Here is a 15,656-nt window from a genome sequence, read left to right as displayed (position 1 = left end):
TTCAAGCATCGCTTTAGCAGTAGGGTCACACTTGGGACGATCTGTTGGTGGCCGACCCGAATGATAATTATAGCATAGGCTATGTACATGTACTTTTCAATTTTATCACGGATAATTTTGGCCCGTTTTAGTCATAATAGAATTAGAAGACCTATTTTATGTCTTTAAATTCTCTAACTGAATGCACGTACTACATCGATTTGGCCAAAATATAGCCCAGTGTTGGTTTTTGGCCTGCGAAATGGACATTAGCGGCCTTGGTCGGGGCCTTTAATTCTCGAGATGTACTCGCACATCAACGTGTTGGAAGTACTATTGGGTCTTGACATATCGGCCATGTATTGTTTGTTGGATATTATCCATTTGGAACAGTGGAAGTTTAACATAAATAGGACTTCCCGGGCGAATATTTTCATTAATTCATACACAACACAGATTTTATATACGACTGAGCAATAAATAACCATTTCATTCTCCTAGATCAAGAGTTCTAGACAACTCCACTTAATACTTCTTGAGTAAATTTGTAAGTGCAGAGACTGAAATCTAGTTCCCTTGGTCCTAGTTATTATCTTTCCATGTTTACTTACCCTGATTGTTGGATAGCCTAACTTTTATCCACTAAAAGATATGTCGAAGAGGGCGCCATCTCCAATTCCAGTTCCTCCCGTGGATGACGATGTGAGGGAAAAACAAAAGGAAGACCGAAGAAAGTTATTGGAGTGGTACGGAGACATCAGACCCGGTCTCAAAGATAAAGAGAAGGTCACCGCGCACGAAAAGGCTTTAAAAGAGTGGAAAAAAGTCGTGAATAGAGAAAAATGGGAAAATCATGGGCTGGTTGGTCATCGCCTTGCGCTGGATTACCTAGAAGCTGCTGCAACTTATGATGTTAAAGGAAATCGATCCAAGGAATCTGCGACAGTAGGATTTGTTGAGCAATTTATCGCTGCACAATTTCCTGAAAAGCGATATGTAACTAAATCACAGAAAGGAATCGTTCCGAGACATGGTCCTGAAAAGCAAGTGGACGATTTCTTGGCTTACACAAATGTCCATTATCTCGAAACTGGTTTAATGATGATTGAATCCAAACGACATCCGGAAGACAAGGAAGATATGACAAAAGGTAGGATGGCTGCGCTGGAGACGCAAGTAGAAGGATATTGTCGCCAATGGTTAGGGGAGTACAAGGAAATACCCTTTTTATATGCTCTTACATGTGTATCCACACTTATGAGAGTGTGGGTTATGGAAAGACCAAGGTCACGAGATATAAGAAATGCCAAGTTGGTGGGATTGTGGGATCCGGATAAACGGACTTGGGATGAATATAAGGATGCGGGTTTGGATTGCGATGCTGCGGTTTTGAAAACCGCTTTTCGTCTCATAAAAAGTAATCCTACAGGCTCGGATTACGCAATGACTACAAGCAGTGATAGTGGGACGGGAGATGAGAGAGCTGGGGGAAGATCGAGAACTGCGACTGAGGCTAGAGATGAGACGGAAAGCGATAGCAGAAGAAGTGAAAAAACTGATAGGGATAGGAGCAGGAATAGAAAAACTGATAGAAGCGATAGAGACAGGAGCGGAGATAAGAGAGCAGATACAGCTTCGAAGTCCTCAAAAGACAGCAGGAAGCAAACTGAAGCCTCCGACAGACCATCTGCACAACATTCAAGTTCCTCACGCCGTGCTACTGGAGAAAGAAGCAATCCTCCATCTGAAAGAGATAGTCGTCGAAGCGGAACCTCCGACTCAGTATCCGGTAGGCATGAAAAGGAGAGACGAAGATCTCGAGCAAGACGGGAACCACTACCAAGTTCCAGTCCCGAGCTTCCTTACAGAACATTACCAAAGCCACGACAGAGCGAGCGCCAGGAGAGAGACGATACAGACAGCAGGTCGCGCAGATCTGATGAGCCATCACGATCCAGCGGTGGAAAAAACCCGGAAGCGGGAAGTAAAGGAAAAGAAACTGCTACTACAGGATCGTCAAGAAAGAGAGCCGATACAACGGATTCTCTTAGTACTAGAGCACCGGATTCATCCGGTAGTGATCAGAGATCGCCACCTAAGAAAAGCTCGAGAACGGCATTGCGATCTTCGGCTGATCCTAGGAAGTCCAAGACAGAAAGTTCGAGAAAATCAGAGCGTAAGCCGGATGGTGGCTCAAATGCAAACTAGGCAAGTGAATTTGTGAGCAGCTATAGCCCCTCATTTGTTTTGTTTATCTTTGGTTACGTTTTTTGGTTGTTATTGTTTTCCTTCCTTACACATCTCAAAGCTTGCTCGGCTTTGGGATGGGATAAGATAGTGAAGGATGATTTTGGTACTGGAGTTCTGTTTGGTTTGTTGCGCTGGTTTTTACTGTTTCCTGTTTTAATACGCAAAATCTGAAGTATATAAAAAGATTTTCGTTGGATTTTATGTATTCGCAATCTTTTCCTTTATTAGCAAGAATTTAATCACGTATTTTGTGGCATTCCTCGATTATAATTTTCCACTTTGATTTTGCCCGAAACACTAGTTGGTGCAAACTACAGTGGAAGAACACGGCCACCGTGACCGGGCCATAGAGTGCCAGCGATTGTTTGAGCTGAGCAAACCAGGAAGTTCGAGGTAGAAATGGAAATTCACGATCTTCGTCATAAATTTGCTCTTGATAAGGAATGAAAGGGGTTATCGATGAGGTTGTAACCTTGTAAGAACGGGCGAGCAAACGCAGATTGTGGACGGGATAAAATGTGATGTGAGAATCTAATAGATCGACGAGTAAGTTTGTACATATCTTGTTTATACATATTATAAGTTTTACTGATGATGAAATTATATCGAGGACAAACATAGAGATCTAGATCATCACGTGAATTTGTTTGAGCTTGGTGGCTTGTGCACGGAAGATTCCATCCTATCGCACTGCATTGAGAGGCTTGCATTTCTTCATTTCACAGCATCGTCAATCGGACCTTCAAGCCTCCAATAAAAGTAGATAAATGTGTATCGTGACAATTTCATCATATTTGATATTTGGTCGGATGATTTTAATTCCATTTCACCACATTTCCAAGCTTTTGTTTGTTTGTTTTTTCTTCTTCCTGTATCACCAACCGAAGAATCAAAGAAAACCTCTCTGTTTTTCTCGGTCAATCAATAAACAGAAGAAACCAATTGATTGAAATGAATGCGGGGAAATGTGATCCATTGCGGGGGAATAAGCTAGGAAGCTACACAAGTAGCAAGGGCCATCATTGAATCTAAACCTACTTTGGCAGCTAATTTGTCTAACAGGCAGAAAAGAGTTCCATTGCAACTTTCATCGAATGATTATTTCCATTCAAAGAAGATCCAACAGATCAGCCTGTTTACACGGAAACCATGTGAGTAGATAGGTAACTGTGTATGTATACCCGTTTTTGCTACAACAACGTTACACCCTTCTTCCGTCTCATATAAAGGACGACAATCCGCAGAGTATCAATACTATCTATTCACCAAACGCTCTTTCCATTCCTTCGAAGATGGCATAACACGGTAAAAGTTCGATTGTGCAGATGATCAAACATTCATTTATGCAACAGCAATCCTAACAATATATTGTACTCTCTTGAAGCGCTATTTCTTATTTCCCTACGAGTACAATATTCCCTTTTCCTAAAAACGACGTACCAGCCCAACTTTCTTCCCTTTTCACAGATCAACTTCGACATTCACAGATGCGGGTCTAAAAGATGACCGGGCCTTCAACAATGAAGCCGATACTCAGATTGTGTCGTGCCAATAAATTTTCAGAAGCTAAAGTATCGCCAGGTCCATTTGGTGGCATTCTTGGTGCGTTCCATTCCTTATGTCAATTCTAGCCCGCCGTGTCGTTCATCAATTACCAGATTGAGACTAATATGTCTTTCCACTAGCTGCTCAAGTACGATCACTTTATCCAACAAGTCATGCTAAGTGCAAGAGATATACATCTACAACTGCTTCCTCGCCCGCATCTGCAGTCCCCAATTCTGCGTCCCTGTCTACAGCTTCATCTAATGCGGTTGCTCCGAATCTAATTACCACTCCATACTCAAACTTGACAATTGGTATTCCTCGCGAGACATATCCGAATGAAAAACGAGTTGCGGTTACTCCACAAAATGCACAGCTCTTGATTAAGAAAGGCTTCTCCCGAGTTCTTGTCGAGCGAGGTGCTGGAGCAGAGGCGCAGTTCACCGATGAGGCATACGAGACTGCAGGAGCCAAAATAGTAAACAGGAAGAATGTTTGGTCGGAAAGTGACATTCTTCTGAAGGTCCGCCCACCGAGTGTGGATGGACCCATCAATGAAGTTGATTCCTTGAAGAACAATGCAACACTTATTTCATTTTTATACCCAGCGGTAAATAAAGGCGTGGTAGAGAAACTGGCTCATAGAGGGGTTACTTCATTCGCGATGGATATGATTCCTAGAATTTCGAGAGCTCAAGTTTTTGATGCATTAAGGTACGGGTGCAATGCCACATCACACCTATGAAGTAGAAAAGCTCACACCATTTCGTGATTAGTTCTATGGCTAATATTGCCGGTTATAAAGCAGTCTTAGAAGCTTCCAATCATTTTGGACGCTATATGACTGGCCAGGTCACTGCTGCTGGGTATGTGGATCCCCATATGTTGCTAGTGCGTTGAGCTAATTAAGTGACTTTTAGAAAGGTACTTACTTTAGTGTTCGGTGTTCGCTTTTAGTTCCTCACTAATAGTTTTAGGTTCCTCCTTGTAAAGTACTTGTCATTGGAGCGGGTGTGGCTGGATTGAGTGCCATTGCAACAGTAAGTGTATGATATATAAGTTAGACCTGAATGTTAACAGCATCCTTAATTAGGCTCGACGCATGGGAGCTATCGTACGAGGATTTGACACCAGATCAGCTGCACGTGAGCAAGTTCAATCATTAGGTGCTGAGTTCATCGAGGTAGATTTCAAAGAAGATGGTTCTGGCGCCGGTGGTTATGGTAAAGAGATGTCGAAAGAGTTCATGGATGCCGAAAAGAAATTATTCATGGAACAATGTCGCGATATTGATATTATCATTTGTACTGCATTGATTCCAGGTCGCCCTGCCCCTAAATTGATTCATGAAGATGTAAGTTTATTGAGTCATAATCACTAGAGATGATCTGACTGGTTTTATAGATGGTTGCAGCAATGAAGCCCGGTTCTGTTATTGTCGATTTGGCAGCTGAAGCAGGTGGTAATTGTGATGTTACTGTGGCCGGCCAATTGATTGAACATAAAGGTGTTAAAGTCATAGGTTCGTCGCATAATTTGATGCACGGTGTAGCATAACTAATATCTCAACAGGATATACTGATCTTCCGTCCCGACTTCCGACTCAATCGTCTACTTTGTACTCGAACAATATTACCAAGTTCCTTCTTTCCATTGCCCCAGAAGAAAAGCAGTTTGGCATTGATATGAGGGATGAGGTTGTCCGTGGTTCCATTGTGACTCACAATGGTGAAGTTGTCCCTACTGCACCACGACCATTACCTCCAGCGCCAAAAGCTGCCTCAACTATTGATGCAAATGCTTCAACCGCTAATACTGTAGCCTTAACTCCATGGCAAAAACAAACACGAGAAGTCGGAGCTGTTACTGGGGGTATGAGTCTTGCGCTTCTTCTTGGTAAAGCAACAGGACCATTATTCATGAACAATGTCTTTACATTTGCATTGGCTGGATTGATCGGCTATCGAACAGTATGGGGAGTTGCCCCTGCACTCCATTCTCCACTCATGAGTGTCACAAATGCTATATCAGGCATGGTTGGTGTAGGTGGTTTCTTCATTATGGGAGGTGGTCTCATACCACATACCATTCCTCAAGCTCTCGGCGCTTTATCTGTAATGCTTGCATTTGTCAATGTTTCTGGTGGCTTTCTCATTACAAAGCGAATGTTAGATATGTTTAAGCGTACGTATTATACTCATTTATTTCGTAGCCCTTTTTCTAACTTCTTGCAGGACCAACTGATCCGCCTGAATACCCATGGTTATATGCTATACCTGCTGCTGTTTTCGGTGTAGGATATATAGCAGCTGCATCTACTGGTATGGCTGGGCTTGTCCAAGCAGGATATATTGCTAGCAGTCTTTTGTGCATCGGTAATTTCTCCTTTTGAACTTGTATTAAAACAATCTCTGACTTCAGCAGCATCATTATCTGGCCTTGCTTCTCAAACAACAGCACGCCAAGGAAATATGTTAGGTATATTGGGAGTTGCAGCCGGTATACTTGCATCGCTAGCCGCCGTAGGCTTTCCGGTTGAAGTTCTTGCACAATTTGCAGCTGTTGCCGGTTGCGGCGCCATCATTGGTAGGTATTCCATCACGGATAAAAAGAGGTTCAATGAACTAACGGTTCGATCTAGGATTAAGGATTGGACGACGTACGACAGCAACTGATTTACCTCAAACTGTGGCTGCACTCCACTCCGTGGTTGGTCTTGCGGCTGTTTTGACAAGTTTCGGGTCAGTCATGGCAGACATTGGAGACATATCACAGCTTCACCTCATAGCTGGTTACATGGGTGTTCTAATTGGTGAGAAAAAGATTTGTCAATAATTGTACTCTGTTTCCTAAATACTAACCTTTCTTAGGCGGCGTCACATTTACCGGATCCATAGTAGCATATCTCAAACTGGCGGGTCGAATGTCTTCGAAACCAATCAAACTCCCAGGTCCAAAACATGCACTAAATTCCTCCCTACTTGCTCTTAATATGGCTAGCATGGCTACTTTTATCACATTCGCACCCGGGGCACCATTAATTGCTGCATGTTGCTTAGCAGGAAATGTAGTTCTCAGTTTCATCAAAGGTTACACGACTACTGCCGCTATTGGTGGCGCAGATATGCCTGTCGTCATCACAGTACTCAATGCATATTCTGGATTTGCAATAGTGTCTGAAGGTTTCATGCTTGACATGCCTTTATTGACAACAGTAGGCTCTTTGATTGGAGTTAGTGGTTCGATTCTGTCATCTATTATGTGCGTCGGAATGAATCGTTCTATCGGAAATGTCCTTTTCGGAGGAATAGCTCCTAGCGCGGAAACCGAGCATAAAATCGAAGGACAAATAACCAAAACTAATATCGATGAAGTTTTGGAATCACTAGAAAATGCTGAAAACGTCATCATCGTCGTTGGATATGGCATGGCTGTTGCAAAGGCTCAATATGCCATTAGTGATATCACACGAATGCTAAAGAGCAAGGGTATCAATGTACGATTCGCCATTCATCCCGTCGCGGGTCGTATGCCTGGTCAATGCAATGTTCTACTTGCAGAAGCTAGTGTACCATACGATATCGTTCTCGAAATGGACGAAATTAATGATGATTTCGGAGAAACTGACGTGACTCTTGTCATTGGCGCAAACGATACTGTTAATCCAATTGCTCTCGAACCTGGTTCGTCAATCGCCGGTATGCCTGTCTTACATGCTTGGAAAAGTAAACAAGTTATTGTTATGAAGAGAGGTATGGCAAGTGGGTATGCAGATGTTGTAAATCCGATGTTTTATATGCCTAATACGAGGATGTTATTCGGTGATGCTAAGGATAGTTGTGATGGTAAGTTATATTTCTTTCTAGTATACTGTTTTGACTAGGGTGGAATTGTTGAGTGATTGATCTTATCATATGGCTACTAACCTATGAATAGCTATCAAAGGTGCCCTCGAAGCAAGAAATCGTATGTATGACGTCTAAGAGACTACGGGCATATCTATTACTACTATAGAAATGGTGTGAGGGTTCTTGTAGCTGCTGGGTTTATAGGAAAGAACTAGGCTGGATATATACTCTACCCGAAGCTCAGATGGGAAGTCATGGTTAAGGATAGGGGGAAGAATTTGTGAGTACATGAGTAAGTCGGGTGACGAGCAACAAGTCTGGGTACAGACACAGTTAAAGAAACAAGAAAATGATAAAGCAGATTCGGCAGATGATGAATTCATATTTTTTCCTCTATTGAATCTTGGTTCTCATTGATCATGAGTATTCTAATAATAATTATTGAAGGTTTATCTCCTTCAAATTCTTGCCGCACATGATCGTGGAGCGGTTTTGGCTGTAGAGTATTGTGCGAATATGATTTGCTTAAGATTGCAATCTGAAGGTTTTTGTTACGAGGTTTGCCGTCTAGATCACGTGGAAGTGCTCTAGGCTCTCGAGGTGGCTTATAACTAGGCGTCAAGCAGGGACTTAAGTAATGATAATGATGCAATTCGTAACTAATAGTAGAGTATACTAAATAATTGATCTTGAGCACGAACCTCTATACAAAGGAAATCCATCTTGATTATATAGACCTTCATGCTTCGTGGCTCGAAGGGAGCGAGGGGATCGAGCTTCGATCCTCTCGCTCTCCTCGATCGAAGGGCTCGAGAGGCCAAGCCTTCGAGCTCTTCGAGTCCTCGCATCACGTGTTATTACTAATCCCGTGACCTAATTATCACCTGTTGTAATAAGATATTAAATTTTAATTATTAAATTATATTTTTACATTTTTACATTTTTACATCAAAATTTATAAATTTATTCTTTATTAATATTTAAAATGAAATTTGTTTAAATTTATATTTATTTTAAATATTTCTTCCAAATATTTAATAAGTTCTAGATAGTTAATCTAATCAGGGTTTCAGGCAATATATAATATCAAACTCTCTTAGATAACTATACGGCCTTAGGGGATGTGCAGAAACTCAGGTGAAAGAATTTAGCCAGTGTAGGTAGTATGTATGCCTTATAGCGACCCCGACATTGGTTTGATTTGTTGGCTAAGTTGCTGCTGCGCCTTATAACTTATTAACTAGGTAGTTGAGATATTCCTAGGTAATCTATTTGAAAGTGTGTAGTCAAAACAACACAGTCTTGAATAACATTATAGTCATAGCCACCGCATTATATTAATAAATTTTACCACTTTATACACTATTTGAGCAACAAGATTGTTGCTGTGACTTAGCACCTGCTCATTCATTGGCATTATCTAGCCATGGCTCTTCCAGAAATTCAATTCTCTGATGTGCGAGAAGCACAACAATTTCTCATGTTTGTACTTGCAAATGTATGTCTGCTTCCGAATTCGTATTTAAACTAAATTGGCCTTCTCATTTTGTGGTTTTTCAGGTGATTTTCAGTATAGTCATTATATCGATACGGCGCTTATACTTCCATCCGTTATCCAGCTACCCTGGCCCGAAAATAGCAGCAGTTTCTGAAGTCTGGTATGCTTACAATTCGTACGTACAAGCTGAATTTTCTTAGCAGAATATGGCTTACCGGATGGCTAGGTTAAGAGAACGATGGCCTTGGGCTATTGAAGATGTTTTGAACAAGTATGGTATGTATAAAGAAATTTTGCCAGTAGTTTTATCATTCTGGATACTGATCACGTCATTCAGGCGACGTCGTCTGCATTGCTCCAAATGAGTTGGTTTTCGTAACTCCCAGGGCTTTAGCTGGTAAGGACCTTAGCAACATGTCTTTTTCGGCACCACCTGAGCCCCGTTACAGATCTTTATGGAACCCATAACAAGAACCTAGAACTATTTCCCAAAACACAAATCAACAACCATGGAAATGACAAGCACGGTGGTATCATCTGGGAATGGGACCCTGTAAGACATCGGCAGGTGGCCAAACAGTTGTCTCCAGCCTTCAGCGGGCGCGCCCTGAAAGCAAAAGAGCCGATCTTACACAAGTACATTGACTTATTTGTTGACCGTATGAAAGATTTTGGTGGTGAGGCTCAAGGAGTTAGCTTGCCTACATGGCTTAGCTGGCTGTGTGTAGATATCTCAGCTGATATGGCCTACAACTGGGAGATGAATGCTCTTCAATATAGTAAAGTCTCCGATATCCACTTTCTCTTGGAAAGAAGACTGAATTAAGATTAGTGAATGATCCACCATATCTCTCTCTGATTTCGAGTTTCAATAAAGCCCTCGTCGTCATCCAGACGTCATGGCGGTTCCCTCTTCTGAGCCCCCTCAAGTATCTGTTCTTTATATCTAACTTATTAGTACCCCATTCTCATATAAGAGATCATAGTCGTGAACAGTTAAAGAGACGCATCCGGCGGAAGGGTGCTGTCGAGCGTCTTGACTTCTTTGAGCAGCTGATCCCAGAGAATCGGGAACCCCCAAAAGATCAGAAGGAGATGCGGCATCTTGAACAAGTTGCGGGCCAGCTACTTATAGCAGGCTATGAGCCTCCATCAATATGGCTTTACTTTGCTATCTTTGAAATACTAAGAAACCCCGGCACTTTAGAATTGTTGGTAAAAGAGACTAGGATAACTTTCAAAAGCTACAGCGATATTACACCGAGTACTGCAGCCACCCTAACTTATCTGACGGCTTGCCTAAAAGAGTCACTTCGTCTGATGCCGAAAGTACTCACAGGAATGCCGGTTGTTAGCCCAGGTGCTGTTGTTGACGGAGCATTCATTCCAAAAGGAGTATGTTTTTAAATCTCTCATTCTACACTCCCCTTTCTGTGCTCTGTTAGTAACAATTGCAAAACTGTAGGTTGTTTTCCAATCTAGTCCTTTCGCATTAGCAAGGAACCCACGTAATTTTCGCGAACCTCTCAGCTTCCATCCTGAGCGATGGCTAGCAAAAGGCCATCCCCTCTATGATGCGAGATTTGATGGTGACAATCGCAAAGATTTTCATCCCTTTAGTCAGAGTCCTCGAATGTGCATGGGAAAAGAGGTAGTCTGGCGACAGAGTCAATTGTTTATGGCAAAGATATTGTGGACATTTGATCTAGAAATGGTTGTTGGACAACAGATTGACATGGACAAGGACTTGAGGGGTTGGGGCATCTTCGTCAAGCCTGAGATAAAGGTTAGATTTGTACCCGCTCTGAAGACATAGACAAAAGTAGCGGTATCTGTCATGAGAGAGCGATCTTGTGGATCGGCATCAATTTTGGGGCCTGAGTGCGATGAATGTTACCAATCTTTAACATACTTAGCTGAATGTATTCTTCGTGAATACAAGGATTTCTTAGCCTTCTGGTATTTGCCCAAATCAATATACCACGAGAGACGTGACAATACTACGATTTGTGTTATAATTAAATTATACCTGGTGCACATGGTGAATATAGTTAGCTAAACATATAATAAATAAAATCCTCGACCCCCCTACCAGCGACCGTTCATAGACCAACACGCACAACAATTGTGACTGACTGCTGGCTTCTATCTCCAAGAACAGTCATGAATCTTTATAGTAATGCCTTCGGCTTTCTACTCGCCATATTCCGTTCAATACTTAGAATCATCGCAACCTGTTGACTCAAAGCCACAATTTCCCCATCCACATCCCTTATAAGTAAATCAATATCAAATCTACCATCCTTAATCTGCTTAGTCGTCACTCTAACAGTCAACCACTCAATACCTTGCTCCGGAAGCGCCATCTTCGCTTCCAAGTTCATCGTCAGAGTTGGGAACCATAAGCTCGCACGTTCCTCTGTTCCTCCCTGTCCCTTGGCGTTTGAGTTGGCCTGTTTTTGCTGTGCTTCTATAAGCGCACGGAGCTCTGGTGTTGCGAGAAACATGTGGAGATTGTGTGGAAAAGCGTCTGCGACATAGGCTAGCGCACCCTGTGTAATACGCTCCCCGTTCGACAAGCGGATCCACATATCCGTCGTTCCTGATACCAGTGGGTTTCCGCGCGGCATGTAAAAGCGCCACTTGGTTAGGTAGCTTAATGGTCCAGGTGGCTTAGGCAATCTTGACAGTTCCCAGTTGTTATCTATGTCTTGAGTCTTGAGTAGCTCGAAGTCCGGGATTGGAGGTAGCGCCGCTGTCGGAGACGCTTCATATGCCGTTGGTATCGTGATGCCTTCGAAGGTGCTCAGATTCGTATGGCTTGTATATGCAAGTGTAACGCGACGCGAAACCGAAGGTGTGACCCATGGCGATTGCGATAGAAGGCCATCTTGCCAGAGAGTGAGATGGAGCGTAGACACTTGTCTGCCTAGCTTGACATCGTCGATCGTGACAATGGCGGGGCCGGCAGCCGCGCGGCTGGGATATTCAAAGTGCGACGTAAGCATGTCGGGCTGTTCCCGCGAGGAGAGATGGGAGCTCGCGGCAGCGAGCATACACGAGGCTACGTAGCCACCGTTGGGGACTGCATAGTTTTGGTTAGTGAGGTGAACCAAAAAATAAAGAGACGACTTCGAGCTAAAGTTTGATTGAATAAAGAAGTGACGGAAGCAGTTGAATTTAGTGAAAATATCACCCTCCTCATACCTGAAGCACCGCAAAATGACTCATCGAGAGTGACTCTGTATATATGGGAATCCAGTTTCACTGCCTTTATGGCATCTGTAAAAAGGATACCCATTTCATTATCTGAGCTCATGGCTAGTTTGTATTTGTTCTGCTTTTGAGTGTGTCAACAGTCGATTAAGAGGCTCGCCCACTTAATGTCATCAGGTTGTTTAATTTTTATGAAATAAATAAGAACACTGATAAGTGCTGTATACTTTATATGCGATATTTTTGATGTTTAGGGTTGTTTTAACTATCCAACAGTTAGTGCAGAAATTCCGTAAGCATAATTCAATGAAATATTAAACCTCAACATTTTCAAATTAATATAATTCAATAATTATAATATATTATTTAATGAAATTTTCAGAATATATAGGTTGAAATTGAATCTATGTATTCATTTATTCAAAATTTCAATTTCAAAATCCCTTAAAAGTTATTAAATATTTAACATAATATATTCAATAATCATCAATTTAAAATTTTCAGATATATTTATTTCAAAAATTGATTATTAATATTTTATGTATTAATTCAAGTAAATAGAGTTTTTGAATTCAAGTTTAATTTATACAATATCATAGATCGAATTAAAAATTATTTTCTAAAATTACTGATATTTCATTGATTTCGATGAGGAATGGAAAAGTGCTTACGGAATTTCTGCACCCACGTTGATCTTTCAAAAATATTCAAGATAGCGCAGTAGCGCAGCCTGTATCTTTTATCAAAAGAAGGAGCGAATCGACACTTCGACGCCGCTTTCTTCAAAATCAAAGCTGTTGAGGCAAACGCAATGGATCCACAGGTCCGTTTGCTCCTCGAGATGGTCTACGAAGCACTTGAAGCCGGTTCACAAACGATTGACAACTTGAGGGGTTCTGACACAGCCGTGTATGCTAGCCAAATGGTGAATGATTATGACTTGCTTATGGACCGACATTAAGACACCATAGTCATATACCACACCACTAGTAATTACATCGAGGACGATGCCAGCTAATCGAATTTCTTACTTCATTGATTTGCATGGGCTATCAATGACCATAGATACAGCGTGTAGCTCCAGTTTAGTTGCATTAGATCAGGCTGTTCAATAATTGAGATTAGGATACTCTCAGGTAGCCATTGTAGCAGGAGCCAATCTTACGTTTGATACCTATGGTCGGTCCCCTTCATATTGCGGAAAGCAATATGCAGACTTCAAGTTTTACGCAACTTCTGGGAAAGATTCTGATACATTCAAGCTGAGAGCCAGTGGGCGTGTACGGATTCTCCTAGATTAACCTTGTGATAATATCTCGGCACCCGACTTCCACAAAGCGCAAATCTTATATTCATTAATAAAGAAAACTTTTACAAATTATTATGAGAGATTGAGTATTAATTATAATTCAACACTTTATATAAAGTAAGATTTTATTATACATAAAATATAATTATAATTAAACATACTATTAATCACTTTATTTTGAATATGAAAATTGAATTAATATAAATTATATATTCACTTTAATATAAGATTAAATAAAAATTATAAAAAAAATAAATTAATAATGGTTAAATTAATAATGATTAAATTAATAATAGATTTTTTGTATATTAAAATTATCTTATAAAAACCAAATTAAAATTGTATAAATGTGACCAAAAGGGTGTTTATAGACCAGCAATTGTATTTAAATTAGAATCTACAGGTGAAGAGCACCTGTAGATGGGGATAGCTACTCTATATATACACAAATGAATGGCCTAGCCGCAATGGCTAGGCAAAAAGAAGTCATATTTATCCCTCCAGTGATTTTACTTTACCGATAACCATTGATACCTAGTACTTGTCCGGATCTGATCCTCAGGTCACCTAAATCGTATACTAATCCCGAGTAATCGTATCATGTGTGGACATGGTTAATGTACCTGAGGTTTCTTATATAATAAGGGTGGTGTTACGAGGTTTGCCGTCTAGGTCACGTGGAAGTGCTCTAGGCTCTCGAGGTGGTTTATAACTAGGCGTCAAGCAGGGACTTAAAGTAATGACAATAATGCAATTCGCAACTAATAGTAGAGTATAAACCTTCGTGTTCCGAAAGTCGATCGGCTCTTGAAGGGCCGATCGATTCTCAGGGCCGATCGATACCTACGAAGTCGGACGGCTTTCGGATCAGGTGACACTAGTAACATGATCCTGTTAACTAATTGGTCACCTGATGCGGGCTATGTTACGCCGTCATAACACTCATTTATAAAGAATTAAAACTTATAAAAATTCAAAATCTAAATTTTTTTATATCAATAAAATAAATAAAATAATTTGTTTTATATTTTATAATCATATAGTTCATTGTGACGGAAACCCCTGCTTTCCTCCCACCTGTTACGTCGGACAGTAACATAGGTCACGTTCTTGATCACATGATCAAGAAACCGACAAATCGAGATCGGTTTTGCGGTGATCGAATTGTCGGGTTTATAGCCATCGGTTTTTTAACGAGGCACGAAGGTCTATATAATCAAGATGGATTCCCTTTGTATAGAGCTTCGTGCTCAAGATCAATCATTTAGTATACTCTACTATTAGTTACGAATTGCATCATTATCATTACTTAAGTCCCTGCTTGACGCCTAGCTATAAACCACTTCGAGAAACCTAGAGCACTTCCACGTGATCTAGACGGCAAATCTCGTAACAATGAGTGAGTGAATGAGAGAGTAAGAGAGAGTGACAGAGATAAACATAGAGATAGACAGAAAGAGAGAAATTAGAGAGAGAGACAGATCCAATTAAACGAAAAGAACAAAAAGGGGTATTGTATTGTAAATCTAAGTGCGCATCCATCCAGCCATCCATTCATGCATCCATCTTCTTAAAGTTACACACAAAAGTTCCTCAATCAAGACCTCTAATTGTTCTATCCATCCACCCATCCATCCATCCATTTATCCACCAAATAAAAAACCGTATCCTTCCCTTTCCATCCATTCCCTGAGTTCCTTCGCAGAAAATGCATACCGTGTATAATCCCATCTTATCCCATCAATCCCTGTTTGCCATCTGGCCCCAAAGAAGAAGATACGCAAAGTAAAGAAATAGTGTAATGTGTCCGCTATCGCTGATTCATGTATGTCATGCCATACTGTCATGTCATTTCATGAGCATGCTAACCAGCTAGACCCTCATCATCCTATTCCCACCCATTCCGTTCCATCCATCCTATCGCTCAATTGCCCCTGTATCCTTCACTCCATACAAATGAAATGAAAATAAAGCCTTTCCCTAAGAAGCAACGCTATGCAATAATGAAATA

General features: G+C 41.1%; 6 protein-coding genes across 6 annotated transcripts; 5 read left to right on the top strand and 1 right to left on the bottom strand.

Annotated features, from left to right (window-relative positions):
- Window positions 1-630: 630 nt before the first annotated feature.
- Window positions 631-2,187, top strand: SS1G_09059 (predicted protein; the record flags this gene model as incomplete). Its single annotated transcript, XM_001590244.1, has 1 exon — window positions 631-2,187. The coding sequence occupies one exon, from the start codon at window positions 631-633 to the stop codon at window positions 2,185-2,187; it is 1,557 nt and encodes a 518-aa protein (XP_001590294.1).
- A 1,544-nt stretch (window positions 2,188-3,731) lies between these two features.
- Window positions 3,732-7,757, top strand: SS1G_09058 (NAD(P) transhydrogenase, alpha chain; the record flags this gene model as incomplete). Its single annotated transcript, XM_001590243.1, has 12 exons — window positions 3,732-3,831; window positions 3,915-4,488; window positions 4,551-4,665; window positions 4,752-4,814; window positions 4,868-5,128; window positions 5,179-5,296; window positions 5,347-5,958; window positions 6,009-6,149; window positions 6,199-6,360; window positions 6,416-6,586; window positions 6,645-7,619; window positions 7,711-7,757. 12 exons carry the CDS (start codon window positions 3,732-3,734, stop codon window positions 7,755-7,757), a joined length of 3,339 nt encoding a protein of 1,112 aa, XP_001590293.1.
- A 1,291-nt stretch (window positions 7,758-9,048) lies between these two features.
- SS1G_09057 (hypothetical protein) lies at window positions 9,049-9,946 on the top strand (the record flags this gene model as incomplete). Its single annotated transcript, XM_001590242.1, has 4 exons — window positions 9,049-9,104; window positions 9,347-9,396; window positions 9,458-9,517; window positions 9,570-9,946. 4 exons carry the CDS (start codon window positions 9,049-9,051, stop codon window positions 9,944-9,946), a joined length of 543 nt encoding a protein of 180 aa, XP_001590292.1.
- Window positions 9,947-10,831: 885 nt separating this feature from the next.
- SS1G_09056 (hypothetical protein) lies at window positions 10,832-10,936 on the top strand (the record flags this gene model as incomplete). The annotated part of the gene is made up of 1 exon (XM_001590241.1): window positions 10,832-10,936. The coding sequence occupies one exon, from the start codon at window positions 10,832-10,834 to the stop codon at window positions 10,934-10,936; it is 105 nt and encodes a 34-aa protein (XP_001590291.1).
- Window positions 10,937-11,291: 355 nt separating this feature from the next.
- Window positions 11,292-12,128, bottom strand: SS1G_09055 (hypothetical protein; the record flags this gene model as incomplete). Its single annotated transcript, XM_001590240.1, has 1 exon — window positions 11,292-12,128. One exon carries the CDS (start codon window positions 12,126-12,128, stop codon window positions 11,292-11,294), a length of 837 nt encoding a protein of 278 aa, XP_001590290.1.
- A 1,019-nt stretch (window positions 12,129-13,147) lies between these two features.
- Window positions 13,148-13,297, top strand: SS1G_09054 (hypothetical protein; the record flags this gene model as incomplete). The annotated part of the gene is made up of 1 exon (XM_001590239.1): window positions 13,148-13,297. One exon carries the CDS (start codon window positions 13,148-13,150, stop codon window positions 13,295-13,297), a length of 150 nt encoding a protein of 49 aa, XP_001590289.1.
- Between the last annotated feature and the right edge of the window lie 2,359 nt (window positions 13,298-15,656).

Source organism: Sclerotinia sclerotiorum, genomic scaffold (assembly GCF_000146945.2).
Source record: "Sclerotinia sclerotiorum 1980 UF-70 scaffold_12 genomic scaffold, whole genome shotgun sequence".
NCBI classification, from domain to species: Eukaryota; Fungi; Ascomycota; class Leotiomycetes; order Helotiales; family Sclerotiniaceae; genus Sclerotinia; species Sclerotinia sclerotiorum.
Note: the sequence above shows the minus strand (reverse complement) of the source record. Positions and strands in the feature narration are given on the sequence as shown.